At 46.8% G+C, this 27,773-nt stretch overlaps 2 protein-coding genes across 3 annotated transcripts in view; one reads left to right on the top strand and one right to left on the bottom strand.

Annotated features, from left to right (window-relative positions):
- The window catches only part of ADAM12 (ADAM metallopeptidase domain 12), a 335,474-nt gene extending 331,315 nt beyond the window's left edge, over positions 1-4,159 (top strand). Inside the window, exons 22-23 of the mRNA XM_026494364.4 lie at positions 679-809; positions 2,765-4,159. Coding sequence (XP_026350149.2) covers positions 679-809; positions 2,765-2,825 — 192 coding nt within the window. The 3' untranslated portion in view covers positions 2,826-4,159. The remainder of the gene's footprint in view (positions 1-678; positions 810-2,764) is intronic.
- Positions 4,160-10,244: 6,085 nt separating this feature from the next.
- Positions 10,245-27,773, bottom strand: part of FANK1 (fibronectin type III and ankyrin repeat domains 1) — a 101,488-nt gene continuing 83,959 nt past the window's right edge. For both annotated transcript variants that reach the window (XM_026494373.4, XM_048218786.2), the window contains exons 4-11: positions 22,085-22,166; positions 21,035-21,109; positions 20,162-20,227; positions 14,463-14,628; positions 11,382-11,525; positions 10,783-10,860; positions 10,583-10,627; positions 10,245-10,488 (exon numbers count right to left, since the gene is read on the bottom strand). In XM_026494373.4, the coding sequence (XP_026350158.1) occupies positions 10,435-10,488; positions 10,583-10,627; positions 10,783-10,860; positions 11,382-11,525; positions 14,463-14,628; positions 20,162-20,227; positions 21,035-21,109; positions 22,085-22,166 (710 nt within the window). In that variant the 3' untranslated portion in view covers positions 10,245-10,434. The remainder of the gene's footprint in view (positions 10,489-10,582; positions 10,628-10,782; positions 10,861-11,381; positions 11,526-14,462; positions 14,629-20,161; positions 20,228-21,034; positions 21,110-22,084; positions 22,167-27,773) is intronic.

A 27,773-nucleotide genomic window follows, 5' to 3' on the forward strand; every position in this document is an offset into this window, starting at 1 on the left:
TGGTCAATGTGACACGTTTCCATTAGCTTCCTTAGAGTTATGCTTGTCCCTCAACACAGGTTCTTAGAAAATGACCACTAGGAGGAAAACCTATGTGAGTCTGTGATTCTTTGAACTAAGTATGTGGGTAGGTTTTCAGTGCATTTCACCCAGCAGTCCGGATTATCACCGGGTATACGGACACCACCGTGGTGGGGGAAAGATCACTTGTGTTCGCAAATTCATTCGCGGTTGAAGGAATTCTGTTACACAATTCTGGAAATTTAAGATTTTTACCAACTTCTCAATTTTAGGCCTTTACGAATCAAAAGGAAACTTAAGAGCACGGGAGAGCTTACATCCTCCAGGTGGCACCAGCCCGGCAACACCAGTATCCACTGTACCCCAAGGCCTGTGACCAGTGTGGCCCTTGAGTGTCTGTAACCATGGGTGCTATTGATACAGCTTTTAAATGTTAGAGAAAAGGTCGGCAAGACGATTAACAAAGGTCAACAGCTTGTAGGGGGAGAGGATGCGTCCAGAAAGCTTACTCTGGACGTGCAACGCGTGTAGCCTAGCACCTGACCCCAGTCTCCAGTTCCCGCCACTTTACAGGGGATGCTGGTGGCCCCTGAGGTGAGGGTCTAGCCACAGCCCACAGAGATGGGCGATCCCACGTAATCTTGTGGTTTGTTGCAGGGAACTCGTAAGCCAAACCCCCCTCAGAAGCCTCTGCCTGCGGATCCTTTGAGCAAGACAAGCCGGCTGGCCAGCGCCTCAGCCAGGACCCTGGGGCAGCAGGAGTCCGGGCTCCGCCTGGTGCCCCTCAGGTTAGTGTAACAGCCGAGCCCCTCTCCTTCTCCCCAGAACCACGTGGGGCAGCTGCACAGACCTGTGCTTTCCGGGCCTGTCAGGACATGGGCCGATAGGCTAAGGCCAGGCCTCCTGTAGCCCGGTTCCTGGGACCGGCATACAGAGGTTGCCGAAGCAGACAGGAGCCTCAGCAGGAGGTGGTCACGTGCCTGTAATCCCCAGGATCCCCCGGTGGCTCTGGGCAGGAGCCCCAGTGTCCCCAAGAGAAACCAAGATCAAGTAGCACTAGATCATGAGTCTGGGAAAAGCTGTGGCTCTTGAGCGGGGCCAGGCCCTGTCCCCCAAAGAAGGGGAGACAAACGGCCACCAAGTGGTGTCATCCTGTCAGGGCTGAACGTACCTCCAGCACCACCGGAAGCCTTCAGAAGCTCTGCCCCAGGCCCGGGGTCCCAGATGACTGAGGGAGGTGGTACAATGGGGAGCTTCTCCCTCCAACTAACAAAAGGAATCCCCTTTTGAGACTGTCCCCCAGCTGTGGTCATCGCTTACCCTGTCCCGGAGGACGAGGAAGGCGGACTCCTGACACGGGGGGTTCGCTGGCCGTGTGCCGGGGCTGGCCCACACTGGGTTTGAGAGCTATTCACTTTCCAGGGATTTTGCGAGCTAGGTGTTAAACCGAGCCACTATTATATAAACTCCTAATGAGACAAGTTATGTGCAAAACATAAAATACTCAAAACTCCTTTTTTACGTGTTACTGTTACCTATGCTCTGGAGGTTACACGCAGCTATTTCTGTAGGTGGGAAAGGCCGTGGCCGGGGGCCAGCGCCTCCCTGCTCATGCAGCCAGAAGATTTACACCCTGGAACCAGACAAAGGCTACAGGTCGCCCCCCCCCCCTCCCTCCCCGCAATGGGTAGGTTAAGCCCGAAGCCAAAACACCCTTCTGACACGCATACCCCCTTGGCAGGAAGCTTGCTGTAGGAGTTTCAAAGAACCAAAGGTAGAGGGTCGGCCAGGCCCTGGGCTCAATAATTCAGTGTCTCCAACGGGGAAGACACACATTCGTGATGTCATTACAGCTTTTGGGAAAAATGTTTGGCCTGTGAGAGAGCGAGCGGCCTCATAAATCCCAGAGATAACGCCGGGCAAGGGGCAGAACAGTGGTTTCGTTCCCGACTGCATAAACACAGAAAGATTACAGAGCATCCTAATTATGTCACCGGGGTTCGTATGGCAGTCTGAAAGTTGCTTTCCTTGTTCAAAAGCTGGACACGGTGAGGGGAAGGCCCTTTTGAAGTGCCATCAAGCCATGGCCGGTCGTTCCCCCTGCCGGCCGCTGACACCGGTGCGAGCTGGTGTTGGTCTTGCTCTCGAAGAACTCGTTTTTGAGGGATCCCCCGTGCCGGCTCTGCTCCTTGGATGAGCACAGGCTAATCCGGTCACCGCAGGCACACTGTGGAGAAACGACACATGCTGTCAGTGTAGACGCACTCGGGATGGGGACCACTTAGAGCCCCAAATGCCAAGCAGCCCAGGGCCTTTTCCCATTGAGGCATCCATACGGACACGTATGGCCACGACGGATGTATGGAGGTCAGTGAAACTCATCACTAAAATTTGTCTCCTCTATGTTTTGCTTTTTTTCCGCGTGGCTCCTAGAAAAGGTTCGATGACCTACGTGGCTCCCATTTTTTTTCTAGTGAGTGGGCAGGGTTCTAGAATCAGCTTGCAGAGAGGAGGCAGAGCTCTGGCGAGGGCTCCTCCAGCGGCCAGCTGGCCTGAGCGGCCGGCAGTCCCCTAGGGGACGCACAACCCTGCCACACGCCAGAGCCGTCTCCAGCCCTCAGCAGCGGGGCTGGTCTGATCCTGAAGGCCCGGCGGGGCAGGAGACGACACCGACCGCGGACGTCCATACCTGCAGAAACCGCTTTCAGGGGCTCCAATTTTGTTTTCTCTTCTCTTGCCGCAGACCCGTCCCCAAACACCCACACCAAGTGCCCAGACCCCCCCACACCGCCTACACGAAGTGAGAAGCAAGTCGACACCTTTTTTTCGACAGTGAAGACAGAAGTTTGCACTATCGTTCGACTCCAGTGGGAGTTCGTTTTTTTTGTACCAACTTTAATTTTTTTTTTGAAATGTTTAAAACACCATTATTCTCGGAACTTCGAGCTACTGCCGTCGGTGCTGTGCTGTGGTGCTCTGTATACTTGCTCAGGTATTTGTAAATTATTAATTTATGCGGAATGCTGGCCCCAGTGCGGTGCGCTGTGGGAGGCATTTTTACCATCACTGAGTTTTCCATGGAAGGAAGGCTTGTGTGCTTTCAATAGTTAGTGAACTTGAAATATCATGCTTTATGGGATTCTGGACAGGAGGTTTACTTTTCGATCAAGGCTTTATTGGAAGAACGGCTCCCCAGCTATCCACGGCTGTGATTACGGCACGGACCCAGCTCAGGAGACCCCAAGTAGAACCTTGAGTGAGTCTCTGGGACCCCTGATCTCAGCCCAGAGCCAGGGGCTTCCCGTCCAGGCTGGGCTGGCTTTCAGTGAGACCCTGGGCCTTGTGGCAGCTCACAGGCCAGCCCGCCCCCGGCCACACCGTGAAGCTCCAGGGTAGCAGGGAAGGCTCGAACACAAGGCCAGGCAGAAACTTGACCTTGAGCTCCTAGGCCGTGAGCACATGGGAGAGCAGGCAAAGACCCTTGCTTTACAGAAACACTGCCCTTCGCACGCCGCTGACATCAGCACCTTACTGCGATGGGGAAGGGTGGTGTTTGTCCAAGCAGGCTACCGCCCAGGCGCTGCAGACCTGCATCCCTCTGTACTGTTTGGAGCTAAGCGAATTACCACCTTGTCTCCTCAACTGTAGTACAACGGTTCTGTGTTCAGACAGAGGAGGCGGCTTTCCGTGGGACCGTAACTATTTTCAGATGTTATCCAGTAACCAGAGCTAGCGAATCAAGGCTGTAGATAAAAATCTCGTATTATTGCAAAGTTCAACTTACTAAAAATTAGGCAGATTCCCTGTGCCCACAAAAACTACAGTCAAATGGAATGCTATGTGACAGGCTGTGTCTGCCATCAAGTTACTACTCAGTTATTGGGGGGGGGGGATTCTATTTTTCCAGCTTGGCTGTGGGAATCTCTAAAAGATATTTTTAGTGTAAGGTCTGAATTCTTTTTTTTTTTTTAAACACTTGCAACCTACCTGTTGTGTGTCCCAGAATGTGATAAGGAAATCCATTTCCTAATCCGAAATATTCATGAAATGCGGTCTTGGGCAGCAGCCCCTTCAACCTTTTACTCTTCAAATGTCTGGGGAGCCGTTTTCACAAGGATATCTACTAACAGCACGAAAATTACAAAAATACTCAGACAAGGTAAAATGCCATTACGCCTCTGTCTTCTGGTGGGGTCATATGTGACTCGTTTTCCCATTAGAAGGCAGATGACAACAGTTCCGTAATTCACTCTGTGTTTTATGATAAAGACTTTAGCTGGGGTCAGTTCACCGGTTTTTCTACGCCTTGAAGCAGAGACACACAAAATATACCAAGAATCGGTTTGCCTTCCAGAAAACAAGACTGCATTTAACTCTCCCCGTGTTCCCCACTGTATCCAGGCAACGTAGTACTCACGATCGCGGATAAACTAAACGAATCCATGTCAAATACACAAAAGGGAGCCCAGTTCTACTACATTCCAAGTCGATAGCATGCATCTGTGTATCACACACCCCTTAATTTCTTCAAAAGGCAAAGCCATGTTAGAAAGTATTACTGCTGACGAAAACCTACAGAATTACTGAAACTGATAGCACATTTGGTAACTGTATCAAGGCCAAAACACATGCTGTTGAAAAGTTTACAGAATTTTTATGGTGCATTATGTGGGTATTGTCTTTACAGATGCCCAAATCCTTAGATCTGCCATTTTAGCCCCTCCTCCTATTGTGAGGAGGAGGATGTGAAGTTTGTGTCTTTTTTTTTGTCTGTCCTTAGTTAGAATTGCTGTGCTTCCGTTTCAGAGAACCAGGAATAGTTTGGTATTAAAAAAAGTTAACGCCGTGATCTTACACGATGTCAGCAGTGGCCACGTAGGGCTGCAGCTGATGACCCGTTCCTCTCTCTACAGTACAAACTGCTTTTGTAGAGCCATACAAGTTATTTCTGGATGAGAACATGTTTAAACCTAACGTCCCCTGACTGACAAATATACAGATATTAAGGGAACAATACTTCCAAGATGCAGAACCTATCAAGTGAGGCATTTTAGCAATAAGTTCCATTTTAATCTAACTTAGGAAAAGAACCAAGAGCCAGGGGTTTTTTTGAGGGGGTGGGCAGGGAGCTGTACCTCTCCCTTTTTATATCCTTATAGATAGAAACAAAAAGCAATACTTATATTTCCATAGCCGTCTATATTTTTTAAAGTTTTATAGGCATGAATAAGGGTTGGTTTGAGTTTATAAGGCCATCACTGAGAAATTGAACGTGTCCAGACTCAAAGTAGGTCCTGAGGGTAGTCACTTTTCTTCCCCCTGTCTTGTTAGAGTTGTAGGTTACATGACCCCACTTACTGGGAAGTATAGGGCTAACCTTCCAGGCATTCTCTTTAAAAGTTTATCTCCTGAATTTTTTTGGTAACAGTTTTCCTGACACATGGAATCAGATGTGTAGCAACCAAGAGAAACAATGCATAACATTTTCCATTGTCAAAATATGCATACAGAGGTCACACTTCCCAGTGTGAATTTTTCCAGCTTACACATGTGGGATGACATCACAGAAACCACAAAAGCAACAAATTAAGCTACATGAGAATAAATACTCCTGACTGGTCTCCGAGGGGACATTTTTATGCCTTCTTATTACGAATTCTCAGGCTAAAACCATAGGCCATTGTTCTCTGGCAAATCGATACAACACATCACTGTATCCCCTCGAAGGAAAACAGCGAAAACTCGGATCAGCGTCAAGCTGCTCCTAGGCGTCTGCGATCGCCCCTGGTGCTGCAGCGAGCCCGGTGCGGGGCCAGCTAGATCGCCCGGGCACCCTCCGGCCATCTCTCCATTGACGTTTACTGAGCATTCTGAGCCAATGTGACCCTGACAACTAAAAGGGTGAGATGCCTGGGCAGCTGGGCTGGATCTTTCTCACGCAACCTGACCCCTGGTGAGGCTGATTTCATTGAAAACTTCTGCAGTGGAGGGCTCCCTTTGCTTCTGGAAGCAGCAAGCCCAGGGCAGACTCGCTCTGGAGCTCCTTCCTCCCTATCAATAGGACCCCAGCTAACCACAAGTGACCCAAACAGGATAATGACCTTCCCCAGAAGTGTCACCGTGCCAGTGCTGAGCCCTGGGTGTGACATCATACACGAGGGCTAGCAGGTGGGGGACGCTGCGGCTGCCATCTTTTCTCCTGCCCACCACCGTAGAGGCCTGCCCCAGGCCGCTACAGTTACTACCCCCCCACGACTCAGGATCAGGCCCATACACACGTCTGGACTCGGGCAGCTGAGGCTACCACGTCTGTTTGCCTCTTCTAGCCCAGAGGGCAGTCCCGTCTCCACACAAACCCAGTGCTGATGCCCCTCCCGTGTGACCAGTCTGCCTTCAGAGCAACTACAGGTCGGCCCAAGGCGGGGCTGCGGCAGGGTGTTTCTACCCCCACCAGCCCAGCCACTGGACGCCCAAAGCCCACCCTTGTCCAGAGTGGTGGCTCCGAGCAGGCCCACCCGCTACACCCCAGCTTTGACTCCAGTAGCGTCCCTCCCACAGGCACATCACCCCCTAGAAAATCAGTTTATCCACGATGGCACAAGTCTCGACTCACTCTACAGGTCCGGTTGACATCTCTTCCTTTAAAACCTATTTGGAAACTCCGATAGTGATATAAGTTACACGCTAAGAAAGATTCGTGAGCCCCAGGCTAAGAACCATTTCTGTGCAGTGAGGTTGCTTCCAGAAGCCATTTATTTACCTAGACACAGATGGAAATCCCCTCTTTACTCTTGGGACAGCAGTGGCCGCTGACAGCCCAGCCATAAGAGCCTGTTTCATGGGAGAAAAACTAGGAGACAAAACACTGCATATAAAATTGTTATAACATTCAATAATGGGTAGTGATAGCCTGGAGATTTACCACACAGTGAAAGGAATTCTCAGTGGGATTCAGCTTTTCCAGGTCGAATATTCTGGAACCCATCCTGATTTTCCACATCATCTGCAAAATAAAACAAAAAAAACATGTCTTAGGCTCCCCCTGTGAGTCTCCTTCCAGAAAATAATTTATTCAGGCCTCAATTTAAGCACAGTTTAAATCCAGACAAAACAATAGATAGCTGGTGATCTTTTTAGTTTCACAAAGTGGAAAGACATCGATGTGCGTGGCCTATAAGCAAGCACGTAAGTAGGGCAGTGAAAGAAAAAGAAATGTTTCAAATTAGAAAGACAGAAACTCCTCTAAGAGTCCAAGGCAGGACGAGGAATGGCAGAGCTAGTGGTTCTCTTTTACTTTCTATCGAATTGGGAGGTTTTAGGGAAGACCCATGGTTTGAGCGTGTGTGGCAACTGTTGTTACGTAAATCTCTTGGACACTTGGCTTCAAGCCACTCAGCACAGTGCAGTTACAGCTACCAAACAGACCAGTTCCTTCAGTTCATCATGCTTCGTCCACTTATGCTTCAGTTTGCTAAGGTTTTTTTCCACATACCTTTTATGTTACAGCCTGTTACTTCTGTACACAATTCTCATATTGGGGTTCTACAGGTAACAACCTGCTATTTCCGTAGAGAAAGCCATTGTTAAGAATATTATATCCAATAAATGGTATACAGGAAAACATACAGATGTGTCTCATTCATTACTGACGATGTTACAAAAATGGGAAAAAGGAAACCTCTTATCTGTATCTCACCCATTTATAGAGGCACAAGGAAGATCTGGAACAGTCCATAAGAAACTAAAAAGAGTGGTGGTCAGGGGCCAGGTGCTGCCAGTCCACTCGAACCAGTCAGATGATGGCACAGGAAAGAAGGTGCCTTTTAACATATGCAAAGGAGGGGGCAGAAAGGGGGGAGGGGGAGACCAGATACTTGTTTTGAACAATGTAAATGTATAACCTATCCAAATCATTTTTTTGAAAACTCACCTTATTGACGAGAGAGAAATTCAAAAAAGCAAGCATGCAGGGGTAGAAACATGGATATCAGATTTCTCCAGAATGAAAATCTTGAGTGTAGTGGAAAGTTATACAGATTTTTGAAAAACAGAATCCAACTTCATAAAGAACTACAGAAAATACAAAGAAAAATAGATATATAGAATGGTAACAAAGGGTCTTTATTCTTACCACCTTCAACCCATGTTAAAGCAAGTAGGCAAAAAATAAGTACCTGGAAGACCCCAGTCATAACATACTACATGCTGGCTAAAGGAACGTAATAATATAACCATCAAAATGGATATGTATCAATTTGAGATACTTAAAACATACAGAATATGCCTCCTTTCAAAGTGCCTCTGAAAAAGAGAACTATATCTATCATTGTCTATATTAAGCCACAAAGTAAAATTCCAAATGGTACAATAAACCATGGGTTGTGTCTTTGGGAAAATTCACACACAAGTCAAATCACTAATCTCACTAAGGAAAAAAGATGAAAAGCACGAACACAAAGTGTGTGACCCTACCGAGTCCAGGGGTCCACGGTAACCCCGTGAGGTGGCTCAGGAATGTAAGGATGGTTCGATATTTTAAAATCTACTCATTCAGGTCACCAAATTGACAGATTTTCAGGAGATATGCCATATGAGGTTTACCAGACACACTGAAAAGACATTTGAGAAAATTCTGTATCTATTCCTGAGTTTTTAAAGATCTGAAGAAGGCCAGAAACCACAGGACTCGAGAGATGCGAATGTCATTTGTGGAAAATTAAACTCACAAACCCATGGCAAGACCTTCTGAGCAGTCCTTGTTGGCTAAGTTGCACTGCAATAGCTTACACCACGAGAGGGTTCTTTCTTACTCACACGTCACATCGGTCCGGGGGGAGCTCTGGCTCTTCGTGGGGCCCCAGGCTGATGGAGAGCCTCCTCCTGGTCTTGGGGCAGAAGGAAGAGAGATGTGGGGATTCTTAAAACTTTCACTCAGAAGGGCAGGAGCCATTTCCGTTACCATTTCATTGACCAAAGTCACCCCATTACATGGCCAAGGCTTCCATCAGGAGGATGGGATGACGTCGCCAGGATTTTGTCGATGAGAAGGGACGTGTACTCTCGCCACAGAGGGGGCCTGTGAATGGGATCTACAATGGACTGAGGAATGAAATTAAGGTGAAGGTCAACGTTGATCATGGGAGGGAAAGGGCTGTGGCAAGTTGGGACTACACTCTGATTTTGAGAGAGATTTAAAAAGTTAATCTAGCAAATTTAAAGGAATATGCGTTTGTACAAAAGGCAAAACACTCATGAAACGGCTGAAGAGGGGACCATCTATGACCCGCAGATCCAAGTCCTGAGATGGGTGTTCTAGAAACTGTACGGAATAAAGCTGAGAATTGCCAACATCAATAAAATCGACTGCACTTTTGTCTCTGTGCCCTTCTCCCCCCCAAAAAACTTTGGAGCTTTAATTACCTTTTAATCAGGCTTTCCTTTAATCGGACCTTTGTAGCTGGTCTTCTCCTGGGGCCGCATTAACCCGCTTGTCTCTGGAGACACAAAATGCTTGCGGTCTGCTCGCTCGCTTGGCTCGTGTTCGCGTGTGTCTGCCAAGTTCAGGCTCCCGCACACATGTGTGTAAGCGCCCCCCCCCCCCCGGCAGGCCTAGCTGTGCTTAATGCCCACGTGTCTTCCCACTGTGCGATCGGCATCACAAACCCCTGCTCTGGAGGCCGACTTCCACACGCTTCTCTTAGGCACGGTCGCCAACGTGCCAGCAGGCGAGGTCTTGCGTTGTCAGGGCGCGAGGACGCGCAGACACGTCCTCAGACAGGTCTGTTCTAGGAAGACTGACCCTCCACCAGACACCACTAATAGAGCAGAATCGGAGTCTGGAAATATGTATTTGTTTTTTTTATTTATACTTTGATGTGAGGCCAACAGCTGAGGAGAAAACTTCTCACGTGGCCTCCTGGGCTTTCAGGAGCGTCGCTCCAGAAGGGAACACCAGGCTGACAACACGGCCTGGAAGGCCTGGAAGGCCTGGAGTGGGGAGGGGAGGTCATAACTGAAAACACACGTGGGGAAGACTTTCCACCAGGTCCCGGAGTGGCTCGGAGGACAGCTCGGGGGGCAGGAGCGGGAAGGGGGGGATCCGTCCGTCTGTGCAGCTCCCGTGCAGAAATGTTTGCTCTCGTGTCCAACTCCAAAGGCACAAGTGCAAGAAAACATCCCCACGCGGCGGACGCCCAATGACGACACCGCAGGCGCACGCGCTTAGGTAAAAAAAAGATGTATTTCAAAGCGGGAACAGTTGTACGTTACAAAAGTCACCGTGAATCTTCAACTAAATAAATAATCTAACGTATAGCCTCGAAGATGCGGAATTTCATCTCTAGCTCAATGGTCGGGTTTTGACTTTGGTCGCTTGGGCTTTTGAAGTCACTAGCGCCCTGGTCAGCGGGCAGACTACTTCTTTGCCATTTGGGTTCTTCTCCTTTCTTCTAATAAGGAGACCACATGCTAGATAAACAAACAGGTGAATGTCATCCAAGGTTTGAGGTTATTTTAAAGTACCACAAAATTAGCCTTGAAAAATCAGAAAGAACATCCCCACCTGTCTGTCAAAAACTCTGGCCATTTCTAGGACACCTTTGCCGAACTGAAAGTGAAAACAACAAAAATTATATGTATATTGTATATACATACACACACACAATTATATACAATTAACACAATATATAATTATATACAATATACAATATATATATTCTTTCTCCTCCAGGGAAGGCTTTAGATAAAGATTGAGTTCCTTACCTCATTTTTTACACTTGCATCTGCCCCTTTGTCAAGAAGTAACTGGACTAACTCCTCGTGATTATTTAACACGGCCACCTAAGAAACAGAAGACAGTGGGGTGTGAGCGAGTCTACCCTCCCCAGAGAGCGGTGGCCGTTGACCAGGGTGGACCCCGTGCAGGTGGGCCTGGGTAATCGGCCAGAGGCTTTCTCCAGAAGGCAGAGCCGGCCAGGCCACTGTGGCTTTGCAGGACAGATGCGTGCTCTGTTCTGCAGCAGTGCCGAGTGCAACGAAAAGGGAAGTAGAGTCTGCCCTCCTCCGCACTACGGTGACGTGAGAAGCGCCAGGCCAGACCAGCACAAGAAAGCAGTGCATGCTTTGTTTGAACAGATCTGTTTAGGATGCTGCAGTGGCCCAGGGGACTGGGGCTGGTAATCCTTAAAGAAATAGTTGTAAAAAGGACAAAAATATTGTAGTGACATTGTCACGCCTTTATTAACAGGCCAGTGAGGAACAGGCCTCCTACACAGCCGAATTCCCGAGAACTGCCTAATTGCAGAACAGCCTGACCTTAATTCCACACGCAAAGCCAGGCCGTGCTCTGCAGAGACGCATACCATGAGCGGGGTCTTTCCGTCTTTATCTTTCATGTTCACATCCGCGCCAGCTTCGATCAGCACGGAGGCTACGCTCTGGTTTCCTGAGACTGCAGAGACTCTCATGAGTGGGGTCCATCCTGAGCCCGTGTCCACAGCGTCTACCTTTATGCCAGAGGAAGAGCTGCTCTTAGTCCAGTGTCTTTTTCCTTGAAAGTAGTCACAGAAACTTACAAAGGAACGTTTACTTGCCCAAACGCCCCTGAGCTGGAGAGCCCGTGAGGACTGAGACTCGGTAAGGACCGAGGGAACTGTGCTAACGTAACTCACGTTCACGTGCAGTGAGAAGCTGTGGTAGGACTTTACGGGGTGCTGAGAGGCCCCAGGACATCCCGCTGACATCTTCATGAACACTTTGTTCAAACTGGTTGAAAGATGGGGGCGCCTGGGGGGCTCAGTCAGGGAAGCATCTGCCTTTGGCTCAGATCATGATCCCAGGGTCCTGCATTGGGGTCCCTGCTCAGCGGGGAGTCTGGCCCTCTGCCCCTCCCACCACTCTTGCTCTCTCTCTCTTTCTCTCTAATAAATAAAATCTTTTTTTAAAAAAAATGGTTGAAAAATGGGATAGAGAAGTAACCACTCTACTCTTAGCTCCATGTGAAGTCCTGACCTTATTTTCTCTTGACTGACTTTCCTCGCCTTTTTTTTTTTTTAAGTTTACTTTGTTTACCTGGAAGTATCTCTGTAAGCAGCTTTCTGGAATAAGACAGTAATACATAGACACACCCTTACACTTATCAATACGGGTTAATTTTAAGCAGGAGAACTACAGGTAGAAACAACACAAAGCAACCAGATTTACTACATAAATTCCAATCTGAAAAGTTAGCCAACCTAATACCTTCTCCAGACTTAATCCGACTAGTAATAAGATGGCCATTTCCCCAGAATCCAGTGATTGAGAGCTCTCAAGGTCATGTTTTAAAAGCCACATTCTAGATAAGAATATGTAAGCGTTACCTCCCCCAGTTCCGGTGAAGCCTCGCCAATCCACGAAGAGTGAAACCAAAGTTAATATATGTGCGTACACACACACACACACACACACACACACACACACACACACAAACCACACACCTAATTCTGTTACGGAAGAATTACTCAGACATCTTAGTAAAACACCAGACTGGAGGAACAAACCAGGAACTGCCAGAAAGTCCCTGGGATGTTTCGGGTTATTTATATGTATGAGATTATCCACGCAATGTTGTTAGGATTTGCAGTTCTTTCCCATGCAAATAACAACAAAGCTCTGAGCAGCAGATTCCATCATGTTTAAATGATAAAATCATCGCCTTGTTTTACATGGCGCTTTATGCCATCTTTGGTAAACTTTCACCCCCATTTTCTCTTTTGGGTCTGAGGGTTAAATGGGGTTGATGCTTTTATTACTGGTCTACAGGTGATTAAACCAAATCTCAGAGAAGTCAAATGCCTTTCCTGAGGTCACGCGGCTCGTTAAATGTAGAGATGGTCCCCCCATGAAAGTAGGAAATCATTACATTCAAGAATGGTGACCACAATGCCCTGCTTGGCTCCCAGATCCCAACTATCGTCACCCAAACATGGGGTGGCCCCTGTGCCAAGAGCATGGAGGCCCTCCTGTTGACATCCTCTGCCGGCCACCAGCCGACCACCCACACCGGAATCTTCAGTGGCAACATCCACGTAGCTCCAGTGCTACAGAAGTAGATAGAATTTACCCACAAATGTGCTCCTATCTGAAGCCCAGAAAGTCTGTTTCCAAAATTACAGTATTTATTAAGTTCGTGGCAGAGACCTGCCCTTCTTTCAGCAAAGGTCAACCTTCATTTTTAACTATGGACTTTTACTGGGACCAAAGCATGAGCAGAGTTCATCCTACACCAAAGACGACGACTGGGGCTGTCACCACCACACAGGCAGGTGGCACCCCCGCCCTACACCGAGGCCCACATGCTAACCCTTCCGACCTCTTGCGCGTGTTTTCTAAAAGAAAGAAAACAAGAAATGTAGTAAAAGGGAATTATCTTAACCACTGAGGTTTTTCCTTCAAAGGGCCCTTCCTTCAGCCCTCTGTAGGCAGCAGCGGGAACCAGGGAGACCCCACGATTCATTGAGGGAAAGCCTTGCTTTCCCTCAGTCACGCTTCAGAGACAAGCTAGAACAAATCTGCTAACATCTTCCAGGAGACACGACTCTTCTCAATTTGAGTTTATTTTCCAGGTCATCAGTTTAATTTCTCCATACTCTACACCATCTGGCAATCTCAATTAGGATAGCATTTTGTTTACCATTCCTTATTTCCATGCCTTGAAATTTTTATTTAACTTCTTTCGAGTCTTGAACTAAAGTTCTCAAAGTTATCAGCCATTACCATAATTGAGCTAATTCTGTTTACTCATCTTCAAACAGCTACCAAAGTCCAAACAACGCCAGTTCTATTTGCAAAATCAAATCTGTACTGTCTGATAACACGAGACCAGAAGGGAACCCACACGCCTGCTTCAAGGTAAAGGCACAAGGAGCTGAAATGCTCTGTTTGTGATATGGTCAGTTTGCTCTTGGGAAAGGTTTTGTAATGGCTAATCTTTAAAGCAAACCATGAATAAAACAGTCTCATTCTAAGAGCAGTAAGAAGCACTATGGTTCTAAGAGTTCTTGACGTCTTGTGTCTCCAAGACCTAAGCTAGTGTCCGGTACATGGCAAGTGCTCAGGAAAGCTTTGTGGACAGATTGACCAAAGAGACAATGAGTGAATGAACACAGGAATAAACAAAGTACAAGCACCATCAGGTCCGGCTCTGGATTCAGCAATTTTTTTTTCCTACACAAGATAAAGCTCCATGACAGTCTGAAGCCTCACTATCATATCAATTCTATAATGACCTTTTTTCCCAGGACTTCAGGAACTTTCTTACTGGTAAGTCAGAGAACTTTCTGCAGCATTCCTAAGTTCAGCTAATCAAAGGCATCCACGTAAGACTCTGCTTCTCCTAAACCCCGTGGAATGGCACTGCAAGGTCTTAATGACGCGTGGGGCTGAGAAGGAAGATCCCGTACCTCACAGCCGTCTTTTATCATCCACTCAATCACATTGCAGTGGCCTCCATCTGCAGCCCAGTGCAGAGCCGTGCAGCCTCCTAGGTCTCGGGTCTCCCAGGAAGCGCCGTGTTTTCGGAGATATTTCACAACGTCTAGGTGTCCCGCGTAGCATGCAAGCATCAAACTGCAACATAGGGAAGCAGCAACAATAGCTCTAAGAACAGTCACCAAACTCAGGTCCCTGTCTCACCCTGCCTGGTTGAAACCAAGAAATCCTAACGGGAGTGGGAAAGTCACGAAAATCATTCATATGAAATGCTGTGGCCATCAACGGACGGACGGATAACCAAAATGTGGCATATCCATATGAAGGAATATTCTTTGGCCATAAAAAGGAAAAAGAAATACTGATATTATGCCACAACATGAATGAACCTTAAAACATCACGCTAAATAAAAGAAGCTGGACACAAAAGGCTACATGTTGCAGGATTCCGCTTACATGAAATGCCCAGAACAGGCAAATCCATGGCAACAGAACTGGCAGGTTAGCGGTTTCCAGGGGCTGGGGGAGAAGAAACGGGGAGGGCCCGCCGGTGAGCGCAGGGCTTCTTTCTGGGCTGATTAACAACGTTCTGGAATTCGACAGCAGTGTCAGTTGCACGACATTGTTAATATATTCTTTAAGTGCCGAATTTTAAAGGAGTATGTGAATTATATCTCGATTAAAAAAAGGAATCACTGTAACTGAGTAAAATATTGGATTTGAAAACATCCATGAGTCTATGAAGATATTCAAAGAAGATGGAGGGGAGAAAAATTCTCACTTGACATTATTATAGATGGCTATTAAGCCAATTCCATACTCTTAGTATTTAAAGAAAATGATTAAACATTTACTCTGCCTTTATGGAATAAAATGTAGTCCATCCTTAATGGATGAGGGAAAGCCCTTTTCATCGGAGCCTGCCAACTAATCAATATGGAAGAAACTATGGAATTAGAAAATCACACTTCTGCAATTCCCAATTAAATAACTGATCCAGGCAAGGACCATCAGTGGATGCTAAAATTATTGGGCAAAAGGTTAACGGAGAACAGGATATTCACACCATGATCACCCCATAGTTATTTGCTAATTTCAGTGGGAAACTGTATCTTTACGAAGGAGACATTTAGCGGCCACACTCCAACCAAATGATCAAACCTAGACTCACCAACTGTGGGACAACATGCATTCCTGCTGGATCCAGCCTGGAGCCATACCACCAGCTCGGAAGTGTTCTTGCTAAAAATGTTAGCTTGCTTCGAATCAAGCCTTTAGACCTAATCGTTACTTTCTTGGCAATAAAGGGACAAATGACCAAGTGAAACACCGCCTCCACAACTAGGAGACAATTAGGCAACTCAAGAACAGAGGGCATTCTATAGGATAATTGGTCTGGTCTCCTCAAAAAGAAGTCAATTCTGGGAGAAAAAAATATTTAAACCAAAATAATGGATGGAGGACGAGTCTAGAATAAAAGAGACTAAACAGAACCACCAGATACAATGTGTGAGCCTTAGTTGGATCATGGTCTTGCCCCATCCCCCCAAAGAGAGCCATGAAGACCTTCTGGAGGACAAGTGGGGAGACTTGATGAGTGATTAGGGCATCGATGATGTCAGGAAATTAATGTGAAGTGTCTTAGGTGTGACGACGATATGGTGGTTATGCAGGTCGACGTCCCTGTTTTTAGGAGATAACACACTGAAATATTGAATGAAATATTGAGGAATATGATGCCTGTTAACCTTGAAATGGGTAAGTAGGGAGAAAAAGCTAATAAAAATGTAGAAAGAGAAGCTAATAGGGCAAAACGTCGACAACTGCCAAACCTAAGTGGTGAGTATATAGAAATTTCCTGCACTATTCTGCCAACTTTTCTAAATGTTTGAACTTCTCAAAATAAAGAGTTGAGTGGGGTGGGCGCAGTGCGGGGCACCAAAGGAAGTATTCCCAATAGGGAAATTCTACTAAGTCTCTGAGTGATAAATAGAATGTCCAGCTCTGAGGCCTAAACCTGCGCGGGGCTGGAATGGAAACTGATGTCCACATCTCTGTATCCTTACACAGGCCTTCATTTCTTGGACACTCCCAGAAGAGAGCAAACATGGCCCTTCACCTGCCCTGGGTTTGCGGTGTTTGCTCCTGATGCATATTGCCAAATGCTTAAGGCAAATGTTTAAGGCTCCCTTTAGATACATTGCTTTCTAGAGAGGTTATGTCACCTTACAATTTTATCGATCGTACCTAAAAGTGTCCATTTCACTCACCTATACCAGCACTACTATCATCTTTTAATTAACAATAGGACAGTAAGTTTTTAATTTTTTTATGACTAGCACTTTTGCATATTAACTTTTTAATCTATTCTGCTATGAATTGTCTTTGTATAAACTGCTCTTTTCTACTGTGTATCTTGCGGGGGTGAGTATGTGTATCTTCTCTATATTAAATATGCCAGTCATTTGTCTATAATATATTTGCAAATCTCTCCCCAGACTACCCTTAACTTTGTAATTAATTTTTTAAAATGTGTTCTGTACTTCTAATCTTCTCCTTAGTGATTTATTTCAATGATTTTGCCTTTCTCATTAGATCAGATAGACATATGCTGTGGTTTCTATGGTTCTGTCTCTTACATTTAATTCTTAATCATCTGGAATTTATTTCAATGCGTGCGATGGAAGGCCAGAATTTAACTTTTTTTTCTTCAAAAAGCCTTTTTTCCTAACACCTTCCTCATCAGTTTGTGTTGCTCCCATCGTCACGTACTAAGTTCTAACGTACATAGAGACCTATTCCAGTTCATTCTATACATCTTTTTTTCAATTATTTGTACCGGTCTCATACTACGTTAATTACTATAACTTTATAAGGCATCTTAATAGCTGTCAAAGGTCTTTCCACATTTCTCTCCAACAAAGTTAATAGCTGGTGTCATCCATTTGTTCTTCCAGGTAAATTACAAAATCCTTTTGACAGGCTCCCAAGAATAATTCCATTTGAGGCTACCCTGGGTCTATATAGTCATTTAGGAAAAACTGAAAATTTTACAGTCTTCAATCTGCCATTCTGGCATATGGTAGAGGTCCCTTTTAAACCTTTTAACCTAATTTGTATAGGTTTTGATACAAACTGCTCACTTCCGTTATATATTTATTCTATTTTATTTCCCTTTTTATATTTATTAACTACTTATTACTGTTATTTAAGAAAACAAATTTTTTTTTGCTATATAGTACGTGGCCACTTTACTAAACCTCCTTATTAAGTCCAAGTATTTGAAAGCTGATTCTCTTGGGCCCTGCACAAAAGGAGCCAGGACTCTTACTCCCATTCCATCTCTCACCAGGTTGACCAGCGCTCCAGAATACCAATCGTGAAATAACAAAATAGAACGTGGAGTTACCAAATGCCAAGCAGTGTTTTACTCACTCTCCTTGTATTAACTCGTTAAACACTCACAATTCTCTAAGTACTTCTATTATCCCCATCTTGCAGTTGGGGAAATTGAGGCACATAGAGGTTAAGTGAGCTGCCCAAGGTCATACACCCTGACCACAGGGGAATCTGGATTTGACATCGAGCTACCGGCTCTCAACCGCTCCTACGGGCTTCACTACTAGCTTTTAAAAGGAATCTGTCAACACTAAGAATGATACTGGCTGATCGTCTGAGATGATAAGCTTTTACGATGCAATCAAAGAATTCACCCCATCAGCAGAGGCTGGTCCTCCTATGCACCAGAAGCTGTTACCTGGACTGAAAGCATCCCGCACTCTAGAAGAGTAAGATATTTTAACTAGTAAAAGGTGCTGAGTTACCCCAAATTTTTGTTTTGTATCTACACATACATAGGTTTTCACCTTTGGTCTACTAAAGGGAGGCATTAAGAAATTTCCTTGTCTAGACATCCTTACCGTCCTGCATGGTCCTCTGAGTTAGGATGGAAGAGACAAAAATATCTGTACACATATAAACATATGAAGAGATTTCTTTCTCAGGCATCAGCAGTAAAGCTATCCTCTGGAATGTTCCAACTATACCCTCTGCTAAGTTATCTACAATCCTAACACACAAACCTCACAAGCTCATGGGCACAAGAGTCAAGCCACAGAGTCTATTTCACAGGTAATCCCACCAATAACTTGCATGGATATTGGTTGTTTCAGAGTTTCTGCGTCTTGCGTTGGTTTGGGGGATTTACATTTTCCCAGAAAACGTACCATCGAAAAGATAATTTCAATGAAATTATCACATCTCCTAGCATAGACACAGCACACCATTTTCTTTTTACATTTAGATTTCCTCTATCACCACTGTTATGTATCCTTCCAAAATTCTGGTTTTTTCTTCTTAAATTTCCAAAAGCTTTTCTCTATAACCATGGCCCTGTACCACTTCTAAATTCTGATTTTTTTCCTTAGATTTATAAGAAATTGGTCCATTTTATTGTATAGGCTTTTTTTTTTTAAGAAGCAACTCTTACATCTTTTGCTCTTATGTTTCAACAATCTTCCTATTTTCTAACCAATTTCTTTTAATGCTTTCCTCTTTGCTACCCCTCAAGGTCTTTATTTTATTTGTCCTTTTTAAGGTGGTATTATTCTTTTTCAAACTTCTTGAGTTGATGGCTTAACTCCAAATTAACCTAAGAATTAGACGGAAAACTTTTTAAATTGTTAAATGATTTCTTTTAAAGATTTTTGTTTGTTTGAGAGTGAGAGAGAGCATGAGCCGGGAGCCCCAGTGCGTTCAGGGCTTGATTCCAGGACGCTAGGATCATGACCTGAGCCGAAAGCAGACACTTAACTGACTGAGCCACCCAGGTGCCCCAAACTTTTAAGTGATTTTTTATAATGTTATTTAAAATCTATTACTGCATGTGTTCAGAGAGTGTAGCCGGTAGGCTTTCTCAGCTCAGAAACTGACACTTTCCTTGTGGCCCAGGTGACCTGGGTTTTTGTTAGATACACGTTTGCAGGGCGCACACCTTTGAGCTGCATGCACCATGTGATTCTAAGCTCCTGGAGCAAAGCCCCTGCATCTTCTGCGCTTTCTACCCAAGCGCCAGACACAGCCTGGCATGCGGTAGCCATTCGACAAATCCTGGTGGATTAGAATGAATCAGTTAATTAAACCTAATTACTAGAATACTGATTATACGTAAGTCTTCGTAGAGCAGTCTTTCATCTGTCTGAATATGGGTTTCCAAGTATCATTCTCTTCTGTCAACTTCTCCCGCGCTACACTCCGCGCTCTCACCGCAGGGGATTCTTGGGGTCATAGCCTTGACTGTGACTGCTTTGCGCTTCTTTGGGAAAACCTAAAAGCCTTAGCGAAGAGAGTAAGGTGAAGTGTAAGGAGAGCCCTGGCGGGGACCCCAAGTGTCCCACGGTCATGGCTACTAGTCACTGAGCCCTTAGCGTGCGCTGGGCACGGAGCCAGGGCAGGGGGATGTTGTAGAAAGTATAGCCCACTTCATTCGTGTTGAGTGAAGGAATAAGTGAACAAATGAACAAGCCAGGCTTTGTTCATCGACATCTTTCCTTTGGGACACAGTCCTGCCAAAAGAGGCTGCCGCCAATAATTGGGTGAAATCAAAAACCGTCTGGGCACAAACCTGGCAACCGAGGTATGGGAACATTTCGGGGCATATCCCACCACCCACCTGTCCTTGCCACTTCCGTTCTTCAGATTCACATCTGTGCCATTAGAAACGAGGATTTTCACAAGCCTGAAGGAAACAAATGGGAAGGTAACTGGGTACACAGCTTTGATGGGTAGGGACCTGCGATAATGCGGGAACAAGGCACAGAACTATATTTAAGACACATCTCCACACTTTCTTTTCTACCTTCAGAGGCCAGCTGGCTTCCAAGATAGGACTACCTTTTCAACACCACAAGAAAAGGGGGTGGGGGCTTCTCCGTCACATGAATTATTCATTGAAAACAAAGTATACCACGTAAAACACATTGTTCTGTCAAACTAATTCACTGTAGCCTTTATGACCATTGTAAATATATTTCCAAATGGCAGCATTTAATAAAATATAGGTCTCGTTTTCAAAATGGCACTTTAGTAGTTAAATATAAATAGGATTGTAAAATAAGCCATTAGTGTGTGCTGCTGTGTGGCATAGAGACAGTGGAGGGTGTCAGTGAAAATTATATCTTAGCGACCTCTCAGGGAAGTTTGTTTTCTAGAATTAATATCCTTCCCCCTTTCTTTCTTTCTTTAAAGACATTCAAATTCCAATAACCAGTTTTCCTGGGACATATAAAATATATCGCAAAATATAATGAAGCGGCCCCCTCTTCCTCACCATGGGATCATACATTTTTACGTTCTCAGCCATATGTTATACAACTTCGGGATTCAAGCAGCCGAGTTTTTGTGCAGCCCGCACGTGGTACGGCGTTGGAAAGCGAGAAGGAGGCTCTCCTGCACACACCTTCTCCGTCCTATCTGAGCTCTGGCCGGAGCCTTTGGGAGAAGTGAAATGTTCAGCCACCCAGAGACAAGAAAGGAGGCGGCCTACCTGGTGTAGCCTTTCTGGGCAGCGACCATCAGAGCAGTAAAGCCAAACTTATTGGGAACATCAACCTTAATATTTCTTGGGGAAAAACACAGAGAAAAGAGATTACCATGCTTGGCATGGCTCCCCGTAGATTCACAGATGAGGGGTCTTGCAGGACACAGGTGGCTAAAATGATTCATTTTCCCCAAAATTCCAATTTCTTCTAGGCCATTAAGTTTCTGTTGTCTTAAGCTGCCCTGCCTAATATTTTTCAAGGATTCAAATTCACAAGAAGAGAAATTGCTGTCATTTCACTTGAAACGGGCACTCCCTTCAACTCAAAACCGTGATGCGGCAGCTAGAACACTGGGACGAGCACCAGCCCCTTCCAGAGCAGAGGACACAGGAGTGCAGACACTCGACTCCACCACGAGCCTGGACCGGGGCAGGCCTGCATTTCGCCCTTGACTCCCATCTCACCGGCGGTGCTGCCACTGGAGGAGGAAAGCAGAGCTCTTAACTACCAGCTTGAGAGCCTTGGTTTTTTGTGGGATCCTTCTCTTCTCCAACCTACGAGCCTTATTCGCAAAATTCAAAACTACTGATTCAAAAAGAATCTAAGTAACATTGTTCACTCTTCATCAGGAGGCAGCTTCCGATATCCCATGGCAGCAAATGGATTCGCTACCATTCTTCTAGTGTTTCAACAACCTTTTGAATCAGAAACCACTGATTTCATGATCCCTTAGATAGATGTGGGCACTTGGAGGAGAAATTTGCCTAAATGCTATGGTATAGAAGCAAGAGTCAGAAACTATTTCTGGGAAGACAATAGGATACCCAGACTTCTAATATTCATTTTCAATTTTCATTAGATAATTATAAAATACAGCATTTACACGAGGCTAAAAGTTCATCTTTATTGACGATGCTGAACTCACACCAGTCACTGGAGATCTATTTTGGAGCAATTTCAAAGGCATGAAAAATGGGGGGGGGGGGAATAAAGTGCAATTCTATGCATTTGCTGGGCATTAAGAATTTTTAAACTTTCAGACAGAGCTCTCTCACCCTCCTTGAAGTATTCGAACCAGCAAATCTTCATCATTCACATTGACAGCTCGGTGAAAGTGCTCACTACTTATGGGTTCTCCTGAAGAAAGAAGATGCAAGACAGTCATCCAAAGTCCTATGAAAGAAGATTCCTTCCAGCTACGCGCCTCCCGCGGCCTGGAGTGGGTGTTCACGTTCCCCTCCGAGGAGGCACTTGGCTATTCCTGTGAGTGTAGCTTACATTTCCTATTCCACTTCTCTCACTGAGAAAGACCTTGTTTCCATATATTAAGAACATTTAGATTGTCCTAAGGACTTGGGCCATTCTCAAGTTATAAAAGGGCTGTTTTGTGAATGGTATTTTGATAGGTGAAAATAATCCTTCCAGATTTCCTAAGACTTACTAAATGTCTCTTACGAGCAAGGAAAAGCCCCACACTCGTCACAACATGCTGGTTTTGTTTGCCAAAGAGTCACTAAACTACTTGAACAAGCGACAAAAATCAATTGCTTTAACATTTGACATCCAAAATTTCAGTGCTTCCCAGGAATATAACATTCTCCTTGGCCTTGTCTCCCTGGAGCTTCTGGCAGGGGGCGGGGGGACAGAAGGGGCTCATTCACAGAGGGGGACACCGTGAGAAACCCGATTATGGGGGAGAGCCTGCCAGGCCCAGAAGAGCAAGGAGGAGGAACGTGCAAAATACTCCAGGAACAGGGGGAAGTGGGGCAGAAGGGAGGGCGTCCCTTCGTGCAGGGGGAACATTAGCTCCTCGGGGAGGAGAACAGGAAATGAGGAAGTGAGAAAGGAACCGAGTGTGACCACAACGCACCAAGTGAAGGAAGCCCGTCTGTCAGGGCTTGCTTCACATTCTGGAAGTTTCTGTTTGAATGATTCAACGTAAACGGAACGCACATGCAGCATGAGGCGCTTAGCAGAGCACCTGGCATGTCCTAAATACACAGCATGTGTCTGCTGTGGAGCTGGTGGGAAGGGCGGTGGCCGCTGTCCCTGCCCCCACCGTTCTCACGCCCAGCCCCTCACACGGGGAACGGACCTACCTGACCCGGATGGATACTGAGTCTATAATCCCCAGTTCCCGTCAGCTCCACGGTCTGTTCCATTCACTGGACAAATGTTTAACTCACATGCCCAGTCCTGACGCCGAGGGTCCCGGAGAGAACAAGACAAGCACGCTCCTCACCTTTGCCTTTTACACCGCAGCTCCTGCTTCCCACCCATCTTCATCTTAAACCCTGAAAGAAAACACCATCTCCTACCCTGTCCTCCCACATTGCCCCCCAGACTGCTTCCTGGGGCTCACCCACTACCTCACCGCCCTCTTCCAGGCTGGCCTCCGGAGATCCCCTGGCCAGCTCCACTAGATATGGACTAAAAGCCCCTGTTCCTGCACCTATGAAAGAAAAACTCTCTGGGACGAGACCGTGGCGCCGACTGGAGCTGGGGTTATAGACTCAGTACCCAGCCAGGTCAGCTAGCTATGCTGGAAAAACTCCTGGGTCTTGGAGCCACTTTTCTACTCATTTCCTTGGAGGATTTCAGCCGGGCAAATTATAAACTGGGAAACTGGGCGGGCAGAAGAATGTACCGATCACCAGCAAAAGACCTCTAGCTGATACCCTTTTTCTTCTGGTAAAAAAATAAATTTAAGCCAAGTGAAAACCGTTTTTGAAATAACAATTGTGTCTGCCAGCGCTTGCCAATCTCCTAAAGACTTTTTAGCCACACTGTACTTCCTTTTCATGATTCCACACATATTTTTAGACCAAAAGCTTCAAATGAAAGTATCATGATAAACTCTCAAAGGGCAAGGCCCACCGCTGTCCCTGGCCTTCTAAGGAAGGTCATGCCTAGCTTGGGGGTTCCACTGGGGGGCTATGGAAGGGAGCAGGGTTTTGTACACCCCCCGCCCCAATACCATCACCACCAAGAGGACATTTGGTAAAGACTGGAGACATTTTTGGTTGTCATGCCTTAAGGGTTGGTGCTACTGGTGTCTGGTGGGTAGAGGCCAGGGGTGCCGATAAACGTCCTAGAGTATACACGATGAGAATTACCCAGCCCCCGAATGTCAACGGTGCCAAGGTTGAGAAACCCTGGGCTAGAGTAGTACAGACTTAAAGTGATCTGTTGGGCGACGCATCCCTACTTTAGTGGACAAATTAACCCATGGCAAGATTCCCTCCCTTCTCACTTCCCAGAAAGGAGGGCAAGAGTGGGATGGTGGTGGTATTTCCCACCCAACAGCCCCCTCTTGTGACTCTCAAACCACAATTGCCACTAAAAATACAAAAACAACTAATTTGCATAGAATCATCTAGAAGAATATAGGAAGCTCATCCTATCCCTACTAAATTTTAGAATATGGCATCCTAACTCAAGTCCTGTTGATCAAGCTCTATCTAGGGCTTGATGCAACGCTCTTTCAATTCTTCTTCAGACCACAAAACCGAGAGCCGGGAAGGCTGAGTGAGTTGTTCGTGGTCAAGCAGGTAGACATGGGCAACGTCAGAGCTCACAAGGAGTCTTCCGTACGCCCACGCTCCTTCCTTGGGTGTTTTAATACATGCTGAGGTAGCTGACCCGCTCATGATATGCTTCCAACCTTATTAAACTCTGAGAATAAGCAGACTTCTTAAATAAATATGATCCCCCTGCACAAAGTGTTACACGAAAGGGGGTGCTAACGCTTAAAAAGCTTCAGAAAACTGCTAACTTCTTAAGATTTTAAAGAAAGTTCTAAAAGCACGTGCATCATCCCTGCGAATTTCTGCACCGACCCACCTCCAAGCCACATGGTCTAGCTTACGGGACCAGTCCAGCTCTCCCAGTGGGGGCACTTCCTGCAGCATCCTACCCAGGGAGCTCTGCGGCATGCAAATATCGGAAAATGAAATAAGTTTGTTTTGTGCTTAGAGGCTTGAGGACCATGGGCAGCAAAGACCAGGGTTATTTTGAGAGTAGGACATAATTTAAATGAATGTATTGCCCTATTCCAGCTTCTACAAGAGGTGATCACTGCCCCATAACTGAATCTGAAAACAGAAGGACGTCTCATGGAAGGAGGGAACGCAGCAGGATGGTTAGGCATTCTTTGTTTGCGGAGTTTCAGCAAAAGGAAACAGTAAGTATCATCAGGGCATCAATGCTCTTTCTCAGCGTTAACTCCGACCAGTGCCTCTCAGACCAGTGCCAGGAAGGCAAAGGGGTACTGAGGATTCGCACCAGACCAGACATGGATCACAAAGGCACGCAGAAGTCTCCGTTTATGTGAATCAGACAGAGAACACATGAAAAGCCTCCTGTTTGCAGAGCAGAGCAGGTCTTTCTCCCTCCCACTATCGGCAGGAGTCCCAGAGAGAGGAAATTCCAGGGTGAGCCAGACGTTCCACCCCTCCTACCCCTGAATCCTCAAAGACGTGGTGGGCCTGGCCCAGGGGATTGCCTTCAGTTAAGTGCGACTGAACACAAAAAAGGCAGGCTTTGCCTCTGTGGGCTTGTTTGGCTCATGTTTACCGTGAGTGTTGCAACAACAGACAGGAATGGATGCTGCCCATGGGGAGGATGTCCGGGAGTGCTCCACGGCTCACCCGCCCGCCCCCGCTGGATGGAACTCATCAGGCAGGGCCGGGGAGGGGACACTCAGGAGGAGGGGAAAGCCATCCCCCTGTTCTGTGAGAGGGTCATTTACCGCAGATGTGCCAGCAGATATTATAAGGTGGCGGTAACACCTTTCTGAGTGGAATTCAGGTCTCTGTTAGAGGCAGTGAATAAATGATGAGCTCATTGGAGGAGAGATTTGCCAATTAACAAGCAGCAGCTGCTTTTCTCTTTTTAAGGGCCCCACTGATTAAAATTGCATGCCTCATTTAAGCAAGAGTCTCGTGTACTTTACCTGGAATTTAAAAAAAAAAAAAAAAAGCTGAGCATCCTTTATTCAAAGTACATGCTTTCGTGATTCATTAAAAACACTTTCAAACTGAATGCAAATGATCAACCCACAGAAGCATTTTTACTTGTTTTGGAAACTATGCACATTTTTAATTCTTTGTTTGGCGTGATCTACCTCCTTAAGGGAGCCGCTTGGGATATTATAATAGAATAACAGCCCAAGGGAGCAGCGGCCAGCAGGAAGAGGGTAGATGGGACCCCTGCCACCCAGGACAGCCCCCCCCAGGCGGGGAGTCTGTCTCAGCTGCAGCGCTGCGCTGTGACCAGACCTCGAAAGGGGCAAGAAGCCCGGTATCCGGGTCATCACCAGGAGCCACATCTCCACCACTCCCTGGTCCCTGCAGGAGGTCTGGTCTCAGTTTCCCACGGAAGCCACGGACTGCAGTGACAAATGCCCTGACCCCCCGACCAGCTCTCCGTGGCTGCCTCTCGGAAGCCCGCTCAGCCAGAAGGCAGCACAATCCCTGTCGGCGGACAGGAAGCTACCACGGTGTCTGCCTTCCCAAAGAGCTCCAAATGGTAGGCGAACCCCAGGTCAGCCCTGGCCGGAAGGTCCCGAAGCCCGTCCTGGCGTGGATGGGGCAGGAGGAAAGACGCCAGTGGCAAGCGGGGCTCACTGCGCCTGCTTCCGCGTCCTACTCGCCCTCACCGTGCAGGTGCAGGGGGGCTCTCCCCAGCCCCTGGGACATGTGTCCATCTCCCCACAGACAGGAGTATGAGCTGAGAAAAATCAGTGTCTCTCTCCCCATCCTAATTCTGCCTCTAGGCCCTTCCATTCACCTTCTGTCCATCCATTTACCTCGATCTCCTACATCAGACGTGACTGACCCATCACATCCTCCGCTTTGGAAACACACAGGTCGGTGCGAGACGAAGAAGATGAAAAATACGTAAAATAAGATGCACTGGGTATTATCGGAGGGGGTGACAGCCAGCCAGGGACCGGGGAAACACGAGGAACCGCCCCTGGGGAGTGGCTCAGCAGGCAGACGAGTAGAAGAGGCACCGGGAAGGGGGGGCTCCCAGGTGGGGGGGCTCCCAGGTGGGGGTGCTCCAGAGAGAAGGGGCAGAGGAGTGCGGGAGTGGCCTGTGGCTGGCCAGGGACAGCAGGACAGGACGGAGCCCACTGGCCCAGCGTCCCCTAGAGAGTCTCTATTCAAACAATAGGTTCCCCTTTGCCAACTTTTCTCCTGCCCCCGCTCCCCCCTTCTCTGTGCCTGCCCTCGACACAGAATAAACCAGCTCACTCTGCCTCTTCTTGCCCCTCCAGAGCTCCCGATCTCCCCCAGGAAGGAAATGCTTTCACAGTCATCGCATGAAGGACAAGCCCTCTCTCCTGACCTGCGTCTCTGCAACTGACTGTTCCACTTGGAAAGTCTCTGAAATGACGTATCTTCGCTGCGAGCGGAGCACCTTGGGGACAGTACACCACTCTCAGCTGTCACTAAATTCTCAGTGCACCAAACTAAGACCCAGCTCCCTGGTGCCTTGTTTGCAAATGAAGAGATGATAGGCCAACGCACAACCTCAGCCATCTTCAATCTGCACAAATCTCTCTCCAAATAAGTAAACCCTTGAGAGACTCTTAACTCGAGGAAACAAGCTGAGGGCTGCTGGAGGGGAGGTGGCTGGGGGGTGGGGTAACCGGGGGATGGGCGTTAAGGACGGCACGTGATGGGATGAGCGCTGGGCATTATACGCAACTGATCAATTATTGAACACTGCATCTGAAAT

Source organism: Ursus arctos, unplaced genomic scaffold (assembly GCF_023065955.2).
Source record: "Ursus arctos isolate Adak ecotype North America unplaced genomic scaffold, UrsArc2.0 scaffold_7, whole genome shotgun sequence".
Taxonomy (NCBI): Eukaryota; Metazoa; Chordata; class Mammalia; order Carnivora; family Ursidae; genus Ursus; species Ursus arctos.